Source organism: Brachypodium distachyon, chromosome 2 (assembly GCF_000005505.3).
Source record: "Brachypodium distachyon strain Bd21 chromosome 2, Brachypodium_distachyon_v3.0, whole genome shotgun sequence".
Lineage (NCBI taxonomy): Eukaryota > Viridiplantae > Streptophyta > Magnoliopsida > Poales > Poaceae > Brachypodium > Brachypodium distachyon.
The window spans coordinates 42,207,622-42,230,859 of NC_016132.3; the positions used below are offsets into that span (position 1 = coordinate 42,207,622).

Genomic DNA, 23,238 nt, shown 5'->3' on the forward strand with positions numbered 1-23,238 from the left:
CGCTAGCTGGACGGTTCCAGATCACATTGACACGTACGGTCAGAAACAAGGAAGAAATAATACTAATAGGCTCCTAGGCGTCAGCCTCAAAATGACAGATGCTCAACTGTGAGGTGCCACGGATTAGGATCTAGGAAACGAGCGTGATGGATGGGGAAAGCATACCATTTCGAAACCATGATACAAGCACACGTGGAAACATGTACAGATGCAGAAGGGTGTGCTTGGCTTGCAAGCATCAATCTCGTGAAAAATCAAACCCAAAAGGCCTCTTTGACCTTTTTCCCCCTTCATGGCTATGTATACATATGTAGTTACATACAGCTCGCTTCTGTACAAGTCGGCGGCACACGCAAACCAAGCAAACACTCAAAATTCCAAAAATTAAACCAGCCAAAAAGGAGAAAAGGACCCATCAAGCATTCTATATATGTACCCAAATGAAGCCCCATAACTCAAAACTGTCAAGAAAAAAAGCCCCATAACTCAAAACTGTGAATGTATCATCATGCTCTCTATGTACATCACAAGAAGACGGAAAAGGCGTGTTGATCAGCCATGTTTCTTCCATTCAGGGTTCAAACGGGGAGCCGCTCTTCTCCTGCATCAGTGGCGGCAGATCCATATCTGCTATGTCCACATGCACCATCAGCCTCGCGATGTCATCGACAGAGAACGGTATGCTGCAGCAAGAAATACACTCAATGGGTTAGGAGAAAGGGTTCATGAGTCGCAGGAACATCACACGAAAAGGAGAGGGTGGGAACCTGAAATCATCGTCTAGCAGGAAAGAGTTGATGTCATCTTGCACCGATGGACTGGTAGAGCCCTCGATCATCTTGGCCCGCATGCTCGCAACGGCCTGCGTTTTTTTGGACCATTCAGTCCTGTAATTGACGAAAGATGCAACCTACAAGGCTACAAGTTCTTGTCAAGATTGTATATCTTGGTGTGGCATACCTCCGATGGGATGCCGAGGGTTCCATACTTGTCGTCGCAATACATCGTGCTGATCCGATACAGTTGCTGCATGCTAAGTGCCTGTTGGCAACACAGAATGCATCCAATGTTGTTATCAACTTGAGTAGCACATACGAACATCACTGAGAAACAGTTTTGGGGATACAGATTCACAGGCTTACAGGGCAAAATTCATCGGTGATCTCTTTGAGAGATTTGTTGTGCTTCTCTTCGAGTATCAGAAGCGCGACCGCCTGTCGAATATGTTTCAGTTCATCCCAGGAAGAACCTGCATACTGTTTTCAGGTGAAAGTCAATTACCAACTGCTCCCCGAAAGATTTTATTGAAATAATGGGGGCTCACCTCTTCGGTTAGCCAATGGCACCAATGCTCTAGCTCATCCAGCCCGGCTTTAACATACTCCCCGTTACTGAACGAACAACATTCACGCCGTAGCAGGAGACTACAAATAAGCCAAAAATACACTATCATCTGAGTTCATCTGTTCATGGTACTAGTTTTGAGATTTGTAAGTAAAAAACAGTAGTTCCTCCGATCCATAAAAAGTGTCACTCATTTTGTACTAAGTTAGTACTCCCTCCGTCCAACAAAAAATGTCTCAAGTTTGTCAAAATTTGGATGTATCTAGACATGACTTAGTGTATAGATGCATTCAAATTTAATCAAACTTGAGACATCTTTTGTCAGACGAAGGAAGTACAAATTTTATACTAAGTGGGCCACACTTTTTATGGATCGGAGGGAGTAGTATATGGTACATACACATGCATTTACCTGTTAAATAGTTGCACATTGATGAATGAAAATACTTGGGTGAACAACTTGCAGATTAGGAACGGAGGCACCTGAGAAAGCAAGCAAAGAGCTCGAAATGAGGCATGCAAGAAAGAACAACGGTAGCTAGTACCGTGATCTAGTAGAACAGTTTTGGTGCATACATAATTTGATTTCAAGACATTGAGATAATTCGTCAGGATTTTGATGATGCTCTGCCAATGTGCCATGGAGGCTTGTTGTGCCATGTCTGCTCCTTGAGATCCTGACCCTCTGGGGCTGACAACAAATGTTCTTGGTGCCTAGAGAATATTAAAATTTCATGCGTCATTAAGGCTCAGTTTTTGGTTGTTGTGCTGAACTGCGCAGGGTTGTGGAATTCAGTTAGTTGAAAAAAAAAAAACTTTACGAGCCGTAGTAAAATTTCCTGTTACACCTAAAAAAAGTAATTCTAACTAATCATATATCCATGAATAGAAATAAATAAGTGTTCTGAATGCCAAGCAGAGCCTATGCCCAAATATTCGTCAGAACCACGATGCGTGCAATTCTTACCTGAATACACATGCCAAGCAGAGGCGACAGTTCCTTCTTCAGGTTGTGCCTGATCACACCATAGACCTTCTCTAGCAATGCCATGAGCTGCTGCTTGAAAGCAAGAGCTGGATACTTGGCTTCAACCTGGCAAATGTCAGCTAGTCCACCGACCAACCGTCCATCAGGAACTGAACGCTCAGGATGACCAGGAGCTTGGTTTTCCTGGAATGTTTCAACTTGGCACTGCGTTCAGAATGCCATGATAATTGATAGCATCAGTCAAGTTAAGAATACAAAATGAGTATTTCTTCACATTACCCGGGGAGACTTGAGAGCCGATGATCGTCTCCTCTGGCGAGCCAAAGCAGCTGCCCCATTGTTTTTCAGTGTCCTTTGGAGCAGCAGTAGCAGTGTGCATGAATTGGATAACCAATATGCCAATGTTTCATCGCTGTCTCGTGCCTTGCAGAAAGAAATATCAGATTATGTATACACATCTTATCAATATATACCGAGGTCAGGGGGTCACACTTCCTTTTCGAAGAAAAATAACATCTTATGAACCATAAAGGGTGTCAGATATGCATACCACAGTCACATATATACCTCAATTGCAGCACTTATCTTCTGAATAAGGCGGTCAAAAACTGTGGTCCTGTCCTCTTCAAATGATCTCCAGTGGACCAGGCAACGGTAGATGAGGTACGCAGCGACAGGCCTTCCAGTTGAGAATCCAAGATCTTCAGATATACACTTGATCAACAGCTCCTGGATTTCCAGGAATATTAATTGTTTTAAGATGCCACTGGGTCAAATTAGCAATGCATCCCACAAAAAAATTCGGAATATTGGGATATTGTTAGAATTTATCCAAAAATTCAGAACCAATAATACCTGCTGCTGCTTCTCGGCATCAGCATCATTTGAGCTAGGTGGTTCGTCAGCGTTATCCTAGTTAGAGAGATCCCACTGGGTCAAATTAGCAATGCATCCCACAAAAAATACTGATCAACCTAAACGTAGGATTATACATACATGATGAAAATCCTCTTCCCTGTCCACTATCATGGGCTTCACCGCACCATTTGCGATTTTCCCATTCTCTGGGGATGCCTGTCAACACGCACAACATAATTTAGTACACTGATCATCATGATTATAAATAGAACCTTCTGTATTTCTAGGTACCTGAAGATCAGGTTCTTTTTGGATTTCACTAGATGGTGACTTGATAGCAGGGATTGACGCCACAGCCTGTCGAAGCATCTTGTTTTCTGCATCGAGGTCAGAAGCTTTCTCCTCCATCCTGTTTTAGCACCCACACAAAAATACTAGAGTAATCTATCATGAACTCACAGGGAGCATGCATTATGTAACATGTTATTTGCAAACAGCAACCTTTTCAGGGAGTCCTGCAGCGTTTTGTTCTTAATCTCCTGAACTCCAAGCAACCTAGCCAGTTTTTCGTTCCTCAATTCAGCCTTAGACAGAGCTTTCTTCGCATCAAACGTCGCCTGCATTTCTGCCCCCAGCAAACCCTGCAGCGTAGAAAGCAATTAGTTTCTATATTCATCTGGACTAGTCAGTGAATTATTGCACATTGTACGATATCTGGATGATATATTGGTGTGAGGCTTTTTTTCCTTGAAAAGGTGGGAAACCATAGCCATCCAATTGGTGTGAGAGCGAGACAGACCTTCAGGCGTTCAACTTCGGCCTTGGATGAGTTAACCTTCTCGGTGTCCTCCACCAACACCACTTTCTCCTTGATCACCGGAGGCGCTTCTGCGATCGCCTTCAACGCCGCCTCACGCTCGGCGATCACCCTCACCTCCGCGTCCTCCACCGCCTGCTGCAGCACATCCACCATCTCATGCAGCCTGCAGAGCTCATTAAACCTCTCCCTCTCAAGATTGGCCTGCACATTTCGACAAACACAAGATGGACGACATCATAACCGACGCATTAAAGAATTGGGCGTTGCGTGAGGAGAAGATGAGGATATAGATCGAGGACCAGTCTGAGCTTGCCGAGCTGCCTCCTGGCCATGCTCTGCCTCCAAGCGCATTGGCAGGTCAGGGAGGCCCTCTTCATCGCCAGATAGCTCCACAGCGCCCTGTGCGCGCGCCATCGCGCCTGTTTCGACACGACAAAATGTTCAACCGTAGGAGAACCGCGGAGTGTGCAGCAGCCCCAATACAATCGCAGCCAACTACAAACAATTGGCAGCTTGATGTTAGTTACCTGGATGCACACAGCTGCTCTGGCCCGCCTCCGGAGCTCGAGCTCGCGGCGAGCCGCCATGGCCCGGAACGCCGCCTGTAGGGTGACGGCGGCGGCGGCCCGCAGCTGCAGCCGCGCCTTGCTCCATGACAGGTAGGAGCGGCGCAGGTTCCGCTGGGCCAGGAAGGCCAGGAGGAGCAGGAACGCGGGGCGCCCCGCCGCGTCCCACCTCGCCAACCAGCTGTACCTCTGGACGAACGCCTCTGCAAAATTAAGCATATCCGGGGGGGTCATGAGGGAGCTCGTGTTTTTTTAGCTAGGATGGATCGTCGTCGATCAGCGATGGCGGCAATTGAGAGCAAGCAAGATCTGTCTCACTCACTGAAGAGGAGTTGCAGCCAGGCGATCAGGCGCCGTGACGGGCTGTCCTGCGCGCGCGCCGCGGGCCCGGTGATCGCGGCGAACTTCCTCCTCCGATCTCCGTCCATGATCTTCTTCTTTGCAGGCAGATAATTGATACTCCGTACTATACTTGCGTGTGAGATCTCGGGGATCAATGCAAGGTTGACGAAGAAGAATTCCACGGGTAGGTAGGAAATCACTAAACAGGGGATTAAGCAAAGCTTAGCTTGGTTACCAGTTACCAGCGTGTGAGATCAGATGCTCGATCGATCCCACGAGCAGAAATCACATCGTTGATCTTGCAGCGGATCAAGTGCATGCATTCTGCCAGCCTCGATCTCCTAGTAAGCTAAGCTACTTTCCCTTGCCTTGCCACCCCGAGGCCCCGACTTCCTCTTTACGAAGGAACAAGGACATGCCACCTCAAAGCATTACAATTTACAGCCAAAAAGAGAATAGAAGCGTAAGGAGGAATTGGCAAATGCTCGGTAGGCCCGACAGTGGCTGCTAATAAAATTGATACGCTGGATCAAATAATGCATTTCAACTATAAACCGTTTGATTATGCGCACGTCAAGGTGAGCGGCCCTCACATCTCATCCACCAGCTGGAAAACGCTTCCGACTAGTGCATTGTTGAATTAATCATAACTCCAATTTCATAAAAAAGTGAAGCTATGAATGACCCGCTCCATCAACTCCGCGAAGCTGTAGCCTTTCCAAACACATTCTAAACCAGAGTTAGCTCCATCGCGAAAAGAAAAATAAATAAAATGGAAGACACCCCCAAATGGAATAAGCAGACATGGGCCAGAAAGCCGGGAAGGAGCCACGTTTAGTGAAATAGTCTTTCTACCAACTCAAACGGCAAAAGGCCTTGTCAGCGGCTATCGCATGACTGCGCCGCCTTTCGCCAACGGAATTGGCGGAACATGCGCCACCTAGCAGCAGAATACTTTGGCAACGTTCATAATCTGAAAAGCTGGGCAAAGAATACTGGAGAAACTATTTTTTCTAACACGCTAAAAAGCAACAAGTCTTTGGCAATGTCCATCACGTGATTTTTTTTTTTTTTCGAATGTGATTTTTTTTCCTTAACGCACTAAAAATCATCTTCTCAATTCTCACATCAGGCTACCAGAGAGCATTTACCCGGTGGCTTGATGGTAGGAGGCTGACCGCTAATCGGGTCAGCCGAAGGTAGAGAAACATGGCAGCGCACCGGGCTGATTCTATTGGCGCCAAGCCATTTTCGCCGACAGTCACACAGTTGGCAGAAAGATGGTTTCGCCAGCTCAAACGGCGGAAGGACACACGTGTTACCTTCTGGGCTTTTCCCCAGCATTTTTTGACATTGCTTTTTGAAGGGGACATTTTTGTTAATTCATTTCAGAAGGGGGTCACTGTGGCAAAAAAAAACCGAAGGGGTTGGGGGTGGGCTGCAGCCAGATAGGTGACGAGGTGCAGTGCGGAATTGAAGATCAACGGAAATAACTCGCGGACACAAGTGACTCCAAAATTGGGCTGGGGACGGAGCCAAATCGACGTGGTTGTGGAGGTTTGGGAAATCTCCCTTCCTCACGCAAGCATGATTACCTCCGCCTCCTTCAATGTTCGTGGATCGTCCATCAGAGGTAATCCTTTCATTTGTATTCGATTTAAGTCAGAGTATCCCTAGAAAAGTAATGCCACGCTGCAGCAATTTCTGCCGAGCATGCTCGGTCTGTTTTCTTATCTGGAAGATTCTTTTGATCAGGCCCTACGCATCTTTCCCCCATCAGCGTATGAATGTGATGTGAACAAACATATGATATATCAAAGCACAAGGTACACACAAAATTCAGATGTCAATTTTTTTCCAAGTATGATCGTTGCAATTTACAACACTGTGAAGATTGAAATGGGCAACAAATATGACCGACTCGTAGCTGTGGAAAACATTTCCAGACGCTAAAAGGATCACGGGCTTTTCCAATAGCAGCTCGGGATCCTGGCCAGTGGCATCCGACCCCTGGCATTGCAATCTAATTTTGAGCTCCCAAAAAAAGGGGGACAAAATTGAAGAAAGAACCAATAAATCAAACCGAGGACCTAACAAAATAAATATCACGTAGATCTACCAATTACACTGACCAGACTAGATTTGACTTGGTAGAAAGAAAAGGCATGAGTATATACATGACTTATGCACAGGTTGAGTGGGAAAGGAATGTGGAAGAGATTTGCAAACGAAAGGACCACCTGGTCAGTCCTTTCTTTGGTGTAGGAAGGTAAAGCCAGAATTCTCCCGGATCAAAGGTGGCATATCAACGTCCGTTATCTCAATTTCTGTCATTGACTTTGAGATGTCATCCACCGAAAATGGAATGCTGTGGTTCCAAGTATCATGGACAATGTGAGATGAGAAACATTAAATAACTGCGATGAACTAGTTACTGAACTTGGAAAGGAAATAACCTTGAATCATCATCCAACAGGAAAGAACTGCTCACTGCATTGTTTGAGTCTTCTGTCATCATTATTCTCATACTTGAGATGACCTAAATTTATTTTGTTTCATCATTAAACCAAATTACAGTGGTAAAGGGGCATGGATAGGACGACTCAGTGATATATGAAACTTGAACAGACTGGTGAATAAATTATGTATAACAAGCATACCTCTGAGGAAACTGTGTGGGTGCCATATTTGTCATCCCAATACATTGTACTAATTCGATAAAGCTGTTGTATGCTAAGGACCTGGAAGTTTGAGAATATTTGATGAGTCATAACCTGCATATGCTAATGACTGTCAAAAGCCGCAAAACTTAACTGAGTTCAAAGATCACTTACAGGACACAAATCGTTGGTGATTTCTTTCAACGTTTTCTTTGGCTTTTGATGAATTACCTAGTAATACAAATATATAGCCTGTTAGATTATCCAACTTTCACTCACGAAGTTGCAAATAGAACTTATAATCAGTGTAGGGAGCCTACAAGGAATCCAACAGCCTGCCTAATATGCTTCAATTCTTCCCAGGAAGAACCTGCATACTGTACATCACACAAAATTAGCATAGAAAATAAAAAGTCAAGAGAAAAAATAAATCACACCTACCTCTTCAGTCGCGTAAATGCACCATTGCTCCAACTCGGCCAATCCAGCTTTGACATACTCCCCATTGCTAAATGAACAGCACTCTCGTCGGAGGAGCAGACTACAAGATATGGAATAACTTAAAATCCTGACAAGAAGAAGTATAATATACTGCCAGTAGAGCAGGAGCCAAATCTTACCTATTGAACAACTGAACGTTAATAAATGAAAAGATTTGAGTGAACACCTTGCTGATTAAGAATGAAGGGACCTGTGCATATCAAATAAAATACATGTTAATGCATATTCTCACTCAAAAGTAGTATGTGAGAACTCAATTTTAGATCACATACATAGTTGGCTTTCAAAACATTCAGGTAGTTTGTTAATATTTTCACAATACTCTGCCAATGGGCGATTAAAGTTTGTTGTGCCAAGGCATTTGCTTGTGAACGAGATCCTTTTATTAGACTTGCGCGAGATGTTCTTGGTGCCTGCAAAAGAGTAACAGTAAAAATAAACCCTTAAGTTTACTCTTTTCTCTATGAAGCAAAAGGGAATTCTAGTGCCAACCATTCATACCTGGATGCAAAGACCAAGCAATGGAGATATCTCTTTCTTCAGATTGTCTCTAATCATTCCGTAGATTTTCTCAAGGAAGGCTGTTAGCTGCTGCTTGAAAAGCAGAGCAGGATACTTAGCTTCAACTTGACGAAGATCACCTAGTCCTCCAATCAAGCGGCTACCAAGAAAAGCACGCGGGGCACTTTGTGGTGAAGCTCGAATTCCCTTGTGATTTCAGAAGCAACAAAATTAAGAAATTTTCTGACTATAAAACTAGAATGAGGATAGTAAAGAACAAGATATGAAATATTATTTACCGAGAAAACCCTCCCAAATGATGCAGCAGATGACCTTCGCCTCTGAGGAGTGAGTCCAGCTGCTCCAGTTGTTTTCAGTGTTCGTTGTAGTAGTAGGAGTAATGTGGATGAATTAGAGAGCCAATATGCTAACTTGTCGTTATTGTCCTGGGCCTTTGGATAAGAATTTGAACTTGATTATACAGCAGTACCACCCAGAACAAATGGTGGAGGAGAATAAACACCTAAGTTATTGCAGCATTTGAAATTTTTAATCTCTGTTATTGCTGATTTTACTTTTTAGCTGTTTTTCAACGTCTATCATGGAGACCTAAGATATCCATTCATGATTAAATCAAAATAAAAATTATATAAAGTGTGTTTCTCCCGCTAAGAATGATTCTTCCAGAAAAAAGTGAGAAGTATGACTTACCTCTATAGCAGTACCGATTGTTTGAATAATACGGTCGAAAACACCAGTTCTTTCAACTTCAAATGATCGCCAATGTAGAAGGCATCTGTATATAACACAAGCTGCAATAGCCCTACCACTGGAGAATCCCAGATCTTGTGATACACACTTGATTAGCAAGTCTTGGTTTTCCTGGAGCACAAAATTCATATGTATACAATGTTACCTAAAAAAGATCATACATGATAAAAATGAAATCTCCCTAAAAAAACACAAAGGATACAATTTCATGGTCAAACAAGAGAAGTGCATAACTTTCTTGAAGGGGGAAAGATGGAACAAGTAAAGGTGTAATCAACCAATAACACACCTGCTGCTTCTCGTTAAGTGATTTTTGAGGTTTCTCCTCAGCCTCAAGCTCTTTGGAATTCAGTGAGATGGGGGTTACATCCTGCACAAAGATTTAAATAAGAAAGTTATTTATCATATCAGTTACTTTTTGATTTGCAAGTCAAGTGTATGGCAGTGTTCTTTCCACTTACTGGCGATGATTTCACCTCCCCATTTGGAGCATTCACGTTCTCCGGAGTTCTCAGCTAACAAAGTACAGTTAATTGAAATATTATTTAACTATGATGAAGATAAGAGTATATTTGTACAGAATGCATGTAGGCAAGTACATGACGTACTTGGAAAGGAGATTTAGGATATGCAGCTAATGATTTTGCAGTAGGAGAAATTGCAACAGCCTGTTGACGGAGCACTTTGTTCTCAGACTCCATGTTAGTTGCTTTCTCTTCCAGCCTGTTTACATTTTCATGACAAGACAATTTAATATTTTTTCAGAATAAAAAAGTGTAAAACTGCTAATACGAGTATAAACAGAGGCATCATCATTAAGAAGCAAAACATTTAAGACAGCCAAAATCAATTCAAAATAATAGTTCTATTTGGATTTTACCTCTGGGCAGTGTCCTGAAGTTGCTCAATCTTTTTCTCTGCGCCTTCAAATTTCTTCATCAGTTCTTCATTTCTCCGTTCAGCTTCAGCATGTTCTTTCTTTGCAGTCTCTGTGGCTTGCCTTTGAGCTTGCAGCAAAGCCTGCCGAAATCAAAATCCAGTCTGAGTTTGACTAGATCATACAACAAACAAATGTTTCCAAATTCCAAACAAGTGTCATCCTTTAGTTCAACCACTGTAATTATTTTCATAGCATTTCAATACCGTGACAGACCTCAAATTTTTTTAGTGATTAACAACATTTTATTCATACATGATAAGCAAAGATGAGATAATTTTTCCAACATTTCTGAGTGAAGCAGAGTGTCAGGTTAAATGAATGTACGTTGCTATTGCTGTCAATGAGAAATGCCCCAAGATATGACCATGTTATGAAAACATCTTTACTCCTATAAAAGGGTCAATCGGTGACGGCGGTCCGTTACCTTCTCACCTCTTTCTATTGTAAAATACTTTTCACTTCCTTCTATACAAACAATTATGAAATACTGAGATGATGATGTTTGCCGCTAAAGTTGGATAAAATTACTAGGAAGTGTCCAACAAAAGATGTCTCAAGTTCGTCAAAATTTGAATGTATCTAGACATGACTTAGTGTATAGATGCATTCAAATTTAGTCAAAGTTAAGACATCCTTTGTTGAACGGAGGAATAGTATTTTCTAAATCTGATTTATCTATAATGAGTTGTATAAATTTTTTTATCCGTACCAATGCATGGGTATTTAACTATTAAGGTAAAAATAGGGTTATGTTCTATATGCACCGACTCTGCATAATTATTTATGACCAAGTACTGATTAAATAATATAACTGCATAAGATGTGTACAAATGATTCAGCTGCCAACATACCTTAAGTTGTTCAACTTCAGTTGTGAGAGAATTAATCTTTTCAGTATCTTCAACCAATACAGGAGTCTCTTTGATTACTGGAGGTGCTTCTTCAATTGCCTTTCTAGCTGCTTCTCTTTCCTTAAGAACCATGGCCTTTGCTTCTTCAACTTGCAGCTGTGTATCATTCAATGTTTCTTGCAGCTTAGCAATCTCCTGGGATTTTGCTTCCTCAAGGTCAGTCTGCAAAAAGGAACAGCAAACATAAACCCCAAGTTACAAACGTTCAAATAGGATCATCAGTATTAGGACCCAGATGAACAGATCACAGTACCCTTAGTCGCTTCTCCAGTCCTAAGCGCCATGTTAACTCCTCAACACGCTTCTCAAGTTTATCTTTGGCCTCTTTGAGGGCCCCTGTTTCTCTCGCAGCCTGCAGATGGTTCATGAATAATACAAAAATGAAATACGGACCATGGTAAAGAACATTGGGAGAATGCAAAGGATCCGGGACATTACCATCTTGAGATTCCTGAGCTCTCTTCTTGCAAGCCTTTGTCTCCAGGCACACTGGTAAGTAAGAGCTGCTCCTTGCAGATTCTTGTAATGTGAATAGTCACTATGGCATCGCCATCTAGCCTGTGTTCAAATATGAGGTTACACTGTTAGAAGGGTTGCTTTTATAACTATGTGTCAGGGTAAACAACCAAAAGCCAGAGAATTAAGACATTTCAGAAATGTGATGAATCTCAAGCCATGGAATGCATAGTAAGAGAATGATGAATATAACTAATAACAATGTGGTTAAACAGGATGTACCTGGATATGGATAGCTGCTTTGGTTTCCTTTCTGAATCTGAATTCTTTGCGAGCAGACATTGCCCTTAAGCCTGTCTGCAGCGTGACTGCAGCTGCTTGCAGTAGCAAATAAGATTCACGTGCTTTGTGACGACGCACATTCTTTTGTATTTTCATTGCTGCTGACTCTCGCCTCATGCACTCGTACATATTACGAACCAAGGTCCCTGGGTTACAACAGGGAAAAAGAAAATCACATGAAATATGTAGAATGGTACAGAAAGTGCATTACAGAACGCCAGATTTGATCATATGCCCCACTTTACTTCGCACTTTGATCATTTGCCTCGCCCTGTATCACTGACATGTGGGGCATGGACCACGTGTCAGTGCTACAAGACGGGGCAAATGATCAGAGTGAAGTGGTGCACATGATCAAATCCCTCTTATAGAACATGAAATCAGTAGGGCAGGTACCTCTAACAAAAGACTGTATATGTGTTGCTGATCTTCTAACCAAAACAAACTGTTTCCGTGCAATATATGTACGCATTAGTCTCTGTATAATTCTTGCTGCTTTTCCTAACACTTCTGCTCTTCGTGCATCCAAATCAGCCATCTGTCCAGCTCTCAGAAACACCTTCGTTTTTCCTATCTGGGAGTCAACCAAATAGACTAAATAACTAAGAAAAAGATATTAAGGATTTAAACATGACACAGACACAAGTCTACTTCCAACATTTGCTATGTCAGAAAATTCACTGATTTCCAAGTCGATAATAGAAGCTCAGGTTTACAGCAAAAGCATTTGACAGGAAAGAAGAAGAAAAAGTAGTAACATTGATAGATACTCATCCGACATCCATGAGCTGCAACCCACATCTGGAAGACGAAGTCAAGGAAGATGTTGGCGCAGATAAAACAGTAAATACTAAATAAGGACCACTCAGTGGGAACATCTCACGTATTGTTCTAAGAGTTGAATTCAGGAATTATATGTAAAGCCGTAAGAACTAAGAACGTTAAGTCATATAACGATCAATTATATCAGTTCATCGAAATTATTATGCCATGATAAAATTTCCTACGTTCTTATCCTAATCTGAATGGTACTCCCTCCGATCCATAAAAAGTGTCGCCCATTTTGTACTAGCGGTACAAAATGGGCGACACTTTTTATGGATCGGAGGGAGTATTAAATATCAAGGAGTCAGAAGAAATAAGCACGGATCCTAGTAGTGGTTCAGTGTCTTACCTGGTAGTTTTCCAGCTTCATTTTTTCCAGAATCTTCTGGCATGCAATCTTATCATCGTTGCTGGACACAAGAATATACAAATAAAAATTAATACTATTGAAGCTTGAAAGATTAAAAAATCAAAAGCCAAATAAATAAGCAGAAGACAGATTGTTTCTATGTAGATTGTAGATTGCTTACCTTCCTTCTAGAAGTTCAGGACCAAGAACACCAAAGCGATTAACAAATTCATAAAACGTTTTTCTTGTGGGGTACCCAGCACAGCTTATCCTGATAGCTTCAAGAACACCCTGCAAAGTCAGTATTAGTTCAACACATGCTAATGATAAAAATAATAAAAGATTATAAGACTCTTACTCCACATCGTAGTTGTTGTATCACATTTGTGTTCTCAAAAATGGCTGGCTTGAGGAGATTATTTGGCTTCACACATCTAATATAATGGGGTTCTGTAGAGCTCAAGGTCTCCATCAGAGATTGAAGCTGCAGCTGAGAATTGTACAGAAAGAGTGTCAATAGGAAGAAAGTCAAGAGCACTATAAGGACCAAGGAGAATCAAGATATTTACTGTCTCTACTTGAAGTAATGGACAATGAGAAATCATAATTACTTGTAACTATATATTCTTTACCAGAGGTAAAAACAATTAATAAAGGCTTAGGCACTCACTATAGTCACCAAAACACTTTGAATTTTCTAATAAGCGCTACTAAATACATGCAAACCAACATTTCTGCTACTAAGTAAGGAAGGGAGAAATTATTAGTGGTTTTGTCATACACTGGTGACACTGCCATTAAGGGAGGAAATGAGTAGTGGTTTTGTCATACACTGGTGACCACGTATACTAAATGTAAGAAGGACGTGAGAGCAACAAAGCACAACCCACGCCCAGGTTTATACCAGGCATGGGCAGAAAAATGCTGGGGCCAACATCTCTAATGGCCCATCTCAGTACGTTTTTCTTCATTTTTATGGTACAAACCTGCGGATTACCAATCCAACTGGCTTAACAGGACAGCCTGGCCTGGGCTCAAGCAGCCCAAATCGGATCAGACTTGACCCGAGTCAGATCCAGGATCTTATCAGCTCTAGCTCACAGTAATATATCAAATCACAAAGAGTCCGCCTTGCATGAAAATGTTGCCAAATCTCACCAACTGGCAACAGAACTGAACATATATTTGCAAGGAATTCTGTAGGGACATGTCAGAGGCTAATACAAAGTTTTAGGCATGTACGGAGTAATAAAGTGAGAGCATAACATGGAGAGCACCCTGTAACGATGACAAAGTAACAGTGGCATCCATAGGCTCTTCTAAGTTGAAGAGAATCTACGTACAACTAGCACTTCACAAGTTCTAGGCTACTACTACAGAAATGAGTATTTCATTTTAACGCTGAGAAATAACGCTGAGAACTAACTAGTGTGCACTATCCATGTATTCTCCAACCTTGTCATCAAGCAATGAAAATAAAATAAGTACAATCTCACCTTAAAACGTGACCCAATAGAGGAAAATTTTGAAGACTTTGAAGATTCTTCAGGGAGTGAAGGGAATAAAGCAGCTACGAAAGGACATGAAGAAGCATTCAGCAGATCCTGATGTTCAGCCACTACATAATCTTTGTTCTTGTCTAAGAAATGATCAGCCTGGTATGTCACCTGTGGATGATACAAAAAATTGCATAACTAGTATGGTACCTAAACTTCTATATATGAGCATACTTATTATTTGATGAAGAATGATTACATCGCCAGCATAATGGACAACTGTAAAGTCTGTACGAGAAAGCTTTGGTTTGACAAATCGCTTGTTATTCTTGAAAGTTGTATACAGCTTCTGCGCAAATGTCTCATGCGTTGATCTGGGAAACATACTGTGCACAGAATTTAAGAAAACATTATTAAGACTTAAGACACAAGAAATCAGATACCAGTTAAAATAATCTACAATCACTCTATGTTGCTTGGAAGTGGGCTGGAAAGATAACTGGAAGTTTCAAAACATACCATGCTTCGTCCAGAAGTGCAATCAACCCACCTTTCTGAAAATAGTGGAACACATGTTACTGCTATTGTATATAAATATAGAAAGAACACTGGCAACGAGTAATGTTTTCGTTCTAGTTTCCATTATCAAATACTAAAACTTTGATTAGACGTCCCCTAGCTAGCCATAGAACTACAAGCGTGAACAGTGGGTAGTCTGTTCTTGTAAATATGCTCTTGTTATGACTAAAATATATATTGTTATATTATGAATAAATAACCTACAGGTAATTTTCCATCTCTATTTGCCTTCAGAAGTTGCATCATGACTTTCTTGTTCTCAAACACACGTCAAAATGTGTGTCATTTTGTATTAACAAGCGCGTTCAAATGATGCAAAGTACAAACCAGGCAAGACATAGCTCAAAACTGAAAACCCGAAAAATCAAAAGAAACTCTAGAAAGCAAAGGAAAAAAAAAGAAAACCAAACAACCCGAAACCAAAAATTTGCATCATAACTATCTTCATCTTGTGCTCCATGTAATAATATGAAAAATAAGAAGAAAAATGCACCTTCTCAATCAAGTCTAGCACATCTTGATTGTCAACAAACTCAATGTAACTCCAGTTTATCTCCTCTCTGGTATATTCCTCTTGCTCCATTTTGAACACATGCTGTGAGCGAACATCACATGTTAAATCCAAGGTCACAAATATCTAAGAGTAAAAACCTATGATCGAGATCAAATCCAATCAGTACCTGGTTGAAATGTTGCTGAAGCTTTTCATTTGTATAGTTGATGCATAACTGTTCAAAACTGCTCGGAGAAAGGCAACCGCTTGTTTTAGCACATTCTATAACTGGAGTATTCATCAAGCTCATAAAAGTTGGAAAACACTAACCTGTTAACTTTGAAACTCTCAAACCCATAAATATCAAGAACACCAATCAATTGCTTAGAGTTTGGGTCCTGTCCAATGGAAACATTAATTTTTTCCACAATCCTGTGGACAGGGTCAGTGACAACGCAGAATGTCAAGATTTGCTGGTAAAAATAATAATATAATCAGAGTATTTTGCCAGAGGACAAAGGAAAAGGATCATTACCAATCAAACAATCGGGAATATACTGTTTTCGCTAATGCATCTCTGCTAGCAAGTGCGGAATCAGGATCAAGTGTTCTAGTAATAATTTCTTCAGGGGTAACTATTACTCGTGTTATCAGTGCCTTTTCCAGATTATTGCAATCACACCTGCAAGAAACTTTAGCAGTCAGCATTTTAATTTGTGGTCACACTGAACATATAGAAATATAAGTGCAAAACATAGTATCGAAGGAGAAAATGCACTCACTCTAATAGCTCTGCTGCAGTGTTAAGGTGAAACCTGGAATTATCATCCTTAATCACAGATGAATCTACTTCTGTTCCCTTGGCAAAATTTATGTTTCCAATATGAAGTACAGCTGCTACAACCCTGAATATAGCTTCCTGTAAAATAAATAGATAAAATAAATAGGGGTGCATGTCATTATTCCTCAAACTACTACTCCCTCCAATCCATAATAAGTGTCTTGATTTTAGCTTCTGAATAGCACAATATAAACCTGTTCTTCCTCATTGATTCCTACTATATCCATGGCCCTTCTTGTTGCTAAATACTCTTCAGCATCATTAATTCCTTCAACCTCAATACAACTTGACTGATTGAGGTAATGAAAAGATCTAGCATCAGCCAACTTATACCTCTGAGTATCCTGCAAGTTACAGAAATCCATTGTAAACAGTGGACACTCAGGCTAAATTAAATTCCATATCCGAAAGACAAAGTCAGCTAGTAACAGTGAGTCAATGTGAATACCTACCTCGGGTGGTGCAGCACAAAGAAAATAAAAGCAATGATAATTTCTTTCTGGAGTATTTATTTGGCATACACGGGATCTTTCCAGCAAGTAAGTTCTGATAGCAGCTCCCGAGATCCTTCCAGTCTTGTCGAATTGGATCTCAACGAACTTGCCAAAGCGACTTCATCATAAATTAGAAAAAATGAGGATGCCAAGCAACCAGTTGGCGGTATCACAATAGTGGGAAGAAACAAATCCATTGAAGGCAAAGAAAATAGGAAATGATCAATTACCTCGAGTTATTATTTCGCACAGTTTTTGCGTTACCAAAAGCTTCAAGAACTGGGTTTGACTGAAATATCATTGATATAAGGCAACCAACCAATGCATAAGTTTTCTATTTGAAAGCAACAAATAAGCAAATAAAAGAAAGGTTCTATGGTCTTGCCTCTAGAACTTGTTGCTCTACTGTTCTCCCCTCTACTCCAGATCGTCCTCCTAAGTGTGCTAGATATCGCATAAGCATCTTTGTTGTTTCAGTCTTGCCAGCACCACTTTCACCACTTACCAATATAGAGTTGTTTTTCCCTTCATTTATCATCTCTCTGGTTTTCCACATTAATAGATTGCATCAGGGGAATGTAAGTATTCATATTGGCCATGTACGGTTCATGTATGTGAATATTATACAGCAAGAATTCACCTGTAAGCAACGTCTGCAATTGCGAAGACGTGAGGACTCAACTCTCCAAAATCTGCACCCTTGTATTGTTCCATCATGTGGGTATCGTAAAGATGTGGCAATCTTTGAAATGGGTTTACCGCAATCAATATGCTACCAGTGTAAGTCTGAGAATGCAACAGAATGGTTATCATGTCAAAGTTACACAATTTAACCAACATAAGACTTTAGATACTCCCTCCATCCAACAAAGGAGGTCTCAACTTTGACTAAATTTGAATGCATCTATACACTAAGTCATGTCTAGATGCATCCAAATTTTGACAAACTTGAGACATCCTTTATTGGACGGAGGGAGTACAAAAGATGGAAGCTCACATATATTTCATTCAGTTCATAACGTGTAGCAAGATTCTGTAGAACACCAGGCTCATGTAAGTATGATAATCTTGTCATATCATCCACTCCTCCTGGCGGAGCTTCCATATCCTTGGGAAAAACTTTTGATCTGTCTGTAGTAACCTGTGCAAAAGCATCATGACGAAATTCATAATCCGTTTTCCGTCAAAAATATAAACCTAAAGCCTAGTCCAGTCATGTTGAAAATAGTGAACAGCAAAGTCAAGTTACTTTTCTAGATTCAAAAAGAGCAGTGTAATACTCCCTCCGTTCCATAATAGCATGCACGCATTTCAAGATTTTGCTTTGACCATCAATTAGACCAACAAAATGTGAATTATGCATTATAAAAATTATACCGTCGGAAACTTCTTTTGGATATGAATCTAGTGGTATAATTTTTATAACACATAATTCACATTTTGTTAGTCTAATTGATGGTCAAAGTTGTACCTCGAAATGCATGGGCGCCTTATATTATGGAACGGAGGGAGTAAGATTCAAGGAGATTAAGAATATACTAACAAAACAACGTCTAACTAATTTGAACTAGCGTTCATAACAATATAACGAGCTGAAGAATGCATAAGAATTGAAACCGTACCTTTTTCCCATTTGATGTCTGCACGTGAACTTCATTGTTTTTTATGCTGACAACCTCGCCATCTATCCAAGCTAGAGTTGAGTCCTCCACCCAAACATGAGAACCAACAATGATGTTAGCTGGAGTACCCTGCACAAAGAAACAATGCAATAATCAAAGAGATGTTAAGACATATCAGAACCATGAGAGAAGATATCTAGTGCTCCCACCCCTTAGGGTGCTACCGTGCTCCCAACGCACGATAGCACCCCTAAAAAGTTTTTTAAAATTTCAAAATAAATTGAGTGGGTTCATAAGATATGTGTCTACCATGTCACAAAGTTTCAACTCCAAATTCATTATATACAGAGAGAAACAAAAAAGACAAATGCAAACATAATAGTGTCAGAAATTTTGTCTTTTGTGTTTTTGTCTTTTTGCGACCTACTCACATCTGGATTTGAAACTTTGTGACATGGTAGACACATATCTTGTGAACCTAATCAATTTATTTCAAAAAAATTGAAAACTTTTTAGGAGTGCTACCGTGCGTTGGGAGCACGGTAGCACCCTAAGGGGTGGGAGCACTGGATATCTTCTCAGAACCATGAGTAACCTCAGATTTAATGGATGATATGCTCTCCCCTCCGCACTCATGTCAGTGAGTTGTAACACATCTTGTTGAATTGCCATACATCTTTAGTGAGACTATCGATAAAAAAAAATCATATACTGAACTGTTGCCGACTGCACCAAGCATCAAGCAGTCAGGCCTTACAAATATGTTATACTCCTCGGCTCCTCGCTACTCAGGAGGATATGATTTTAGCTAACAATTACTATTTGGAAGCAATGTTCATGTAGGATAGAGAGCATCAAGTTCGTACACCAACCAGTTCACCCAAAAGCCTAAACTGTTAGGGGAGAACGAGCAATATAGTCATACTTAAACACTCTCCCTCACGTCTAGGTTCATCCAAACTTCTGATATCATTTGAAGTTGCTATAATTATTTTTTCCTACACGTCTAGGCTCCTCCAGATCATTGACGTGAACTCAAACTGGGATACTGTTTTTTTCATAAAATTATGCCAGCCGGATCTCGAGCTCAGAACTTCTTGGTGCTAATACAATATTGAGTTACATGCATCAAACATTTCAACCAAAAGCATAGCTCTACGGAAGGTGGGCAATATATCCATACTTCAATGGAAAGGTATCACAAGTTAAGCAAAAAAATAGCAGATGACCATGCATGTCACGTCTGAAAACCATAAGAACAGAACTATTCCCAACCAAAGAAGCTCAAGAACAACTCAGTGAAACTTCATCATAAAAAGTTCTCTTGTACTCCCTCTGTTCCTAATTGTAAGACGTTTTGGTAGGTCAAATTAGCCTACTAAAACGTCTTACAATTAGGAACAGAGGGAGTAATAAATAATTACCCCCACAGAATGAGAGAAAACGAGAAGGTTCTACATCACTTATTTTGTTGGGGCCAGGTTATAACTATGTATATTAATTATATGTTGATATCACAGCTATTACGATTGTAAAAGAATTGAAACCATACCAGTTGCTTGAGACACTTCAAAATGTAAGGGTCCCCGGTCAACAACTTTAGTTTGATGTTTGCTATCAATTAAAACTTGGTCACCCGTTTTATGAAAACAGTATAGCCCGAAGTGCCATACGAGGTAAAATATAAGATAAATCTTTTGCTACGAAGTGAACTAACAATACCAATGCCCCCAAATTGATTGCAGTACAAATAATTTACCATCCAAGCATGGCCGCGATCGCAGATTTGCACGAGGACAAGCTAGTTTGGAAGTGGCTCACTAAGCAAGTTAGCAAAGACTAAAAATGGCGGCAACGCAAGCTCAATACTTTTACCTAACCTACTGTGAACAAGGGCGCGTCATATAACAAAAACCGTAGGCTGGTAAATTTATGGCTTCGGGTGCCCACTCCTGGATAACTCTTCCATCTCAACCAAATATTTGGGACCAATTCAAAACCTCAAATCCCAGCGAAGTATGATCCGATTCGCAGCCACTTGAAGCGAAGCACACAGCAAGCACCCAAACAAGTACGGAGTAATTAGGAAAGCAAAAGGCTAAAACAAACATACGATCCGGAACAGTACCATGGGCAGATCAGACTCGGATCGGAGGGGGCGACGAATCCCTCAGCTCCCGTAGAGGATCCCGCCGCCGGAGAGATCGGCAGCCGTCACGCCGGCCAATTGGACTGGCTCCGCTAAGCCTCCTCCCCGCTTCGTCACCTACCCTGTGCTAGCTGGTTGCAACAGCCTACAACTTCTCGCCTTCTACCGCCCGTTTCCCTTCTCTCCTGTGCGATTCGCGCAGTTTGCTTCGTGATTGCTTTGACCTCGTGGCGGCTTCGCCCTCGGGCCTCGGCGATGACGGCGCGGCGGCTTCCTGCGTCGCTACGAACTACGGCGAGTTGGGGAGGGAGGGGGAAGGGCAGAAATGGTAATTACGAGCAGTTTTAGTTTTCTTCCGTTTGAAACAATCGAGGAATTCTGCTCTTGGTCCTGAAATGCGCTGTCTCCGGACGGCTAAAGGCAATTAAATAGTTGACCTTTTATTTCAAGGGCCTGAGGCTTACTTAATTTTCTTGGACGACCTTGCAATATTTGCACTTTAGTCCTCCACAGTTTAAGTGAAGTGGAAAATTGTACTCAGCTGAAAGATCTTTTTAAAACCAAGATTCATATTATATTTTTATCTTTTCCGGACGGGTTGCAGGGCCCTAATTGTCTTGGATGTACCGGTTAGTTGGAAAATATGTTTATGTTATTTTAAATTCAATTACTTTAGTAGGAGTAATAATTTTCCACGAGAATTTCTTTTAATAGGATAGACGCACACTACGTCTTTGTATTTTTTTATCGTTGTTAAGACGGTTCAACTATTGAATGATTTACACACTTAGACATCAGTTACTCGAGGATTAGACATTAAGGGCATCGTCAATAGTTTGTGTGTTATACCTTATACGTTAAAATGATCATGTCATCAGCATATCATACAAGAACTCCAATGTACCCGTATGTTAACTAAACAGTAGAGAATATAAGTATTTGCTCTTTCATTTACTTTGGAGCTTGTGCATGAGTTGTGTGTTAATCAATATACAACATTGCGCGCTCTCTCTCTTTCTTCATTCAATAGTAGCCACATCATCAAAATCTCAAACACGAAAATTTTACCAACACCTATCTTACAAGTATTGGAGATGTTCTAAGAGAAAAACTTCACTTGTTCTCAGTATTTCCTGGAAGCCAGCACATGCTCCCTCACACATTAATGTTAGTTGTCTCATTGACACGTTTAGCGGTGTGATCCTTTTGGCCATCAAACTTTTTATTAAAAATATGATTCTTTAAACAGAAGTTATTATGCATCAAGAAAAATATTTTATGGTAGATTTATTTGTATCAATTTGACGATGGCAATATTGATATTTCTTTCTAAACTAGTAGCCAACATTAAAAAGTTAAAAACGAACACGAATTCTTAAAGATAAATATTTCCGAGAAGATGAAGTACCATAATTTTATTGTTCTGTCTTACCATTCGACTGTCATTCTATTTTTCTACGGTTTCCTAGACATAGAAAGTATTAGTTGGCTTATTAAGATTTAGTTGAAGATTTCATGTTAGCAAATGCTAGAACAGAGGCACGGTTCAGCTAATAGAAACTCCCTTTATCTCTTCTACAGGGCGTTAATTTCTGTCTGCTCTCTGTCCCAAATTTGTTAGGTCTATTTGCCTCCCGACAAGATTCCCGTGGGTATCGTCCATGTTTATCTCTTCAAAACACTTTCGGTGTATGCTCTTTGTTCGCTTTCATGGGACTCGAGTAGGTCCAAACTGACCGAACACACAAAGAATAGGCGAACACTGCAGAGGGATCAGACCTCCACTAGGGGGGGGGGGGGGGGTTCCACACCAACTTGGAGTTGGAACCAAGGAAGCTCACCGATATTTTGGGGGCATCCAATCTTTCCCTGTAACCGAGTAGGGACTTGTAACCTTAACCCGACTGCACTATATAAGCCGTGTGAGGGAAAAAACCCGGGAGGAGAACTACTTTAAATCTTAGAGGTTCTAACCTTTAGAACACAACTTTTTTTTTCGACAGCAACCTTTAGAACACAACTTACTTGTAGACAAAGATCAAAGCGACCACGAGAGATCAGCTCTCTTGTATCGCTCTAGCATCTTAAGGCAAGATCAATACATCCACCAAACACATGAGTAGGGTGTTACCTTGATCGTGAGGGACTGAACATGTCTAAATTCATGTCTGTTGTGCTATACCGTCGTAGATCAGTTGCCGCACACTGCCTGGAAACAAATATTGCCCTAACAAACACCGATGCATCCATCTAATTGAAATTGAAGGATTAGCAAATAGACGGCCATAATAATTTAGTGCAAGAAGGAGCACCTGATAATCAGGGAAGGAAGAGTGTGTTAGTATCAAGATATCAAGGTTTACTTTTTAGCAAGATAAAATACTTTGAAA

At 40.8% G+C, this 23,238-nt stretch overlaps 1 protein-coding gene and 1 non-coding gene across 2 annotated transcripts; both read right to left on the reverse strand.

Moving 5' to 3' along the window:
• Positions 1-209: 209 nt before the first annotated feature.
• LOC100825413 (myosin-17) lies at positions 210-21,243 on the reverse strand. Its single transcript, XM_024458842.1, has 57 exons — positions 20,828-21,243; positions 18,700-18,828; positions 18,075-18,218; positions 17,718-17,863; positions 17,463-17,619; positions 17,308-17,366; positions 17,036-17,195; positions 16,778-16,927; positions 16,525-16,661; positions 16,278-16,424; positions 16,073-16,174; positions 15,930-15,987; positions 15,743-15,844; positions 15,190-15,224; positions 14,930-15,056; positions 14,671-14,841; positions 13,533-13,664; positions 13,356-13,465; positions 13,175-13,235; positions 12,397-12,574; positions 11,941-12,146; positions 11,641-11,760; positions 11,456-11,554; positions 11,143-11,364; positions 10,232-10,371; positions 9,960-10,074; positions 9,813-9,866; positions 9,641-9,721; positions 9,292-9,462; positions 8,880-9,032; positions 8,581-8,787; positions 8,352-8,492; positions 8,199-8,269; positions 8,020-8,119; positions 7,899-7,955; positions 7,753-7,809; positions 7,579-7,659; positions 7,375-7,457; positions 7,166-7,286; positions 4,899-5,172; positions 4,538-4,779; positions 4,310-4,429; positions 3,990-4,211; positions 3,692-3,831; positions 3,482-3,599; positions 3,329-3,406; positions 3,188-3,244; positions 2,900-3,061; positions 2,612-2,755; positions 2,312-2,536; positions 1,921-2,058; positions 1,757-1,827; positions 1,325-1,424; positions 1,143-1,256; positions 961-1,041; positions 768-862; positions 210-683 (listed from the first exon to the last, which is right to left on the reverse strand). Exons 1-57 carry the CDS (start codon positions 20,828-20,830, stop codon positions 572-574), a joined length of 7,080 nt encoding a protein of 2,359 aa, XP_024314610.1. The 5' UTR covers positions 20,831-21,243; the 3' UTR covers positions 210-571.
• On the reverse strand, positions 12,250-12,339 carry MIR5201 (microRNA MIR5201). The gene has a single exon (NR_126952.1). It is a non-coding gene; the product is annotated as a microRNA MIR5201 (primary transcript).
• Positions 21,244-23,238: the final 1,995 nt, after the last annotated feature.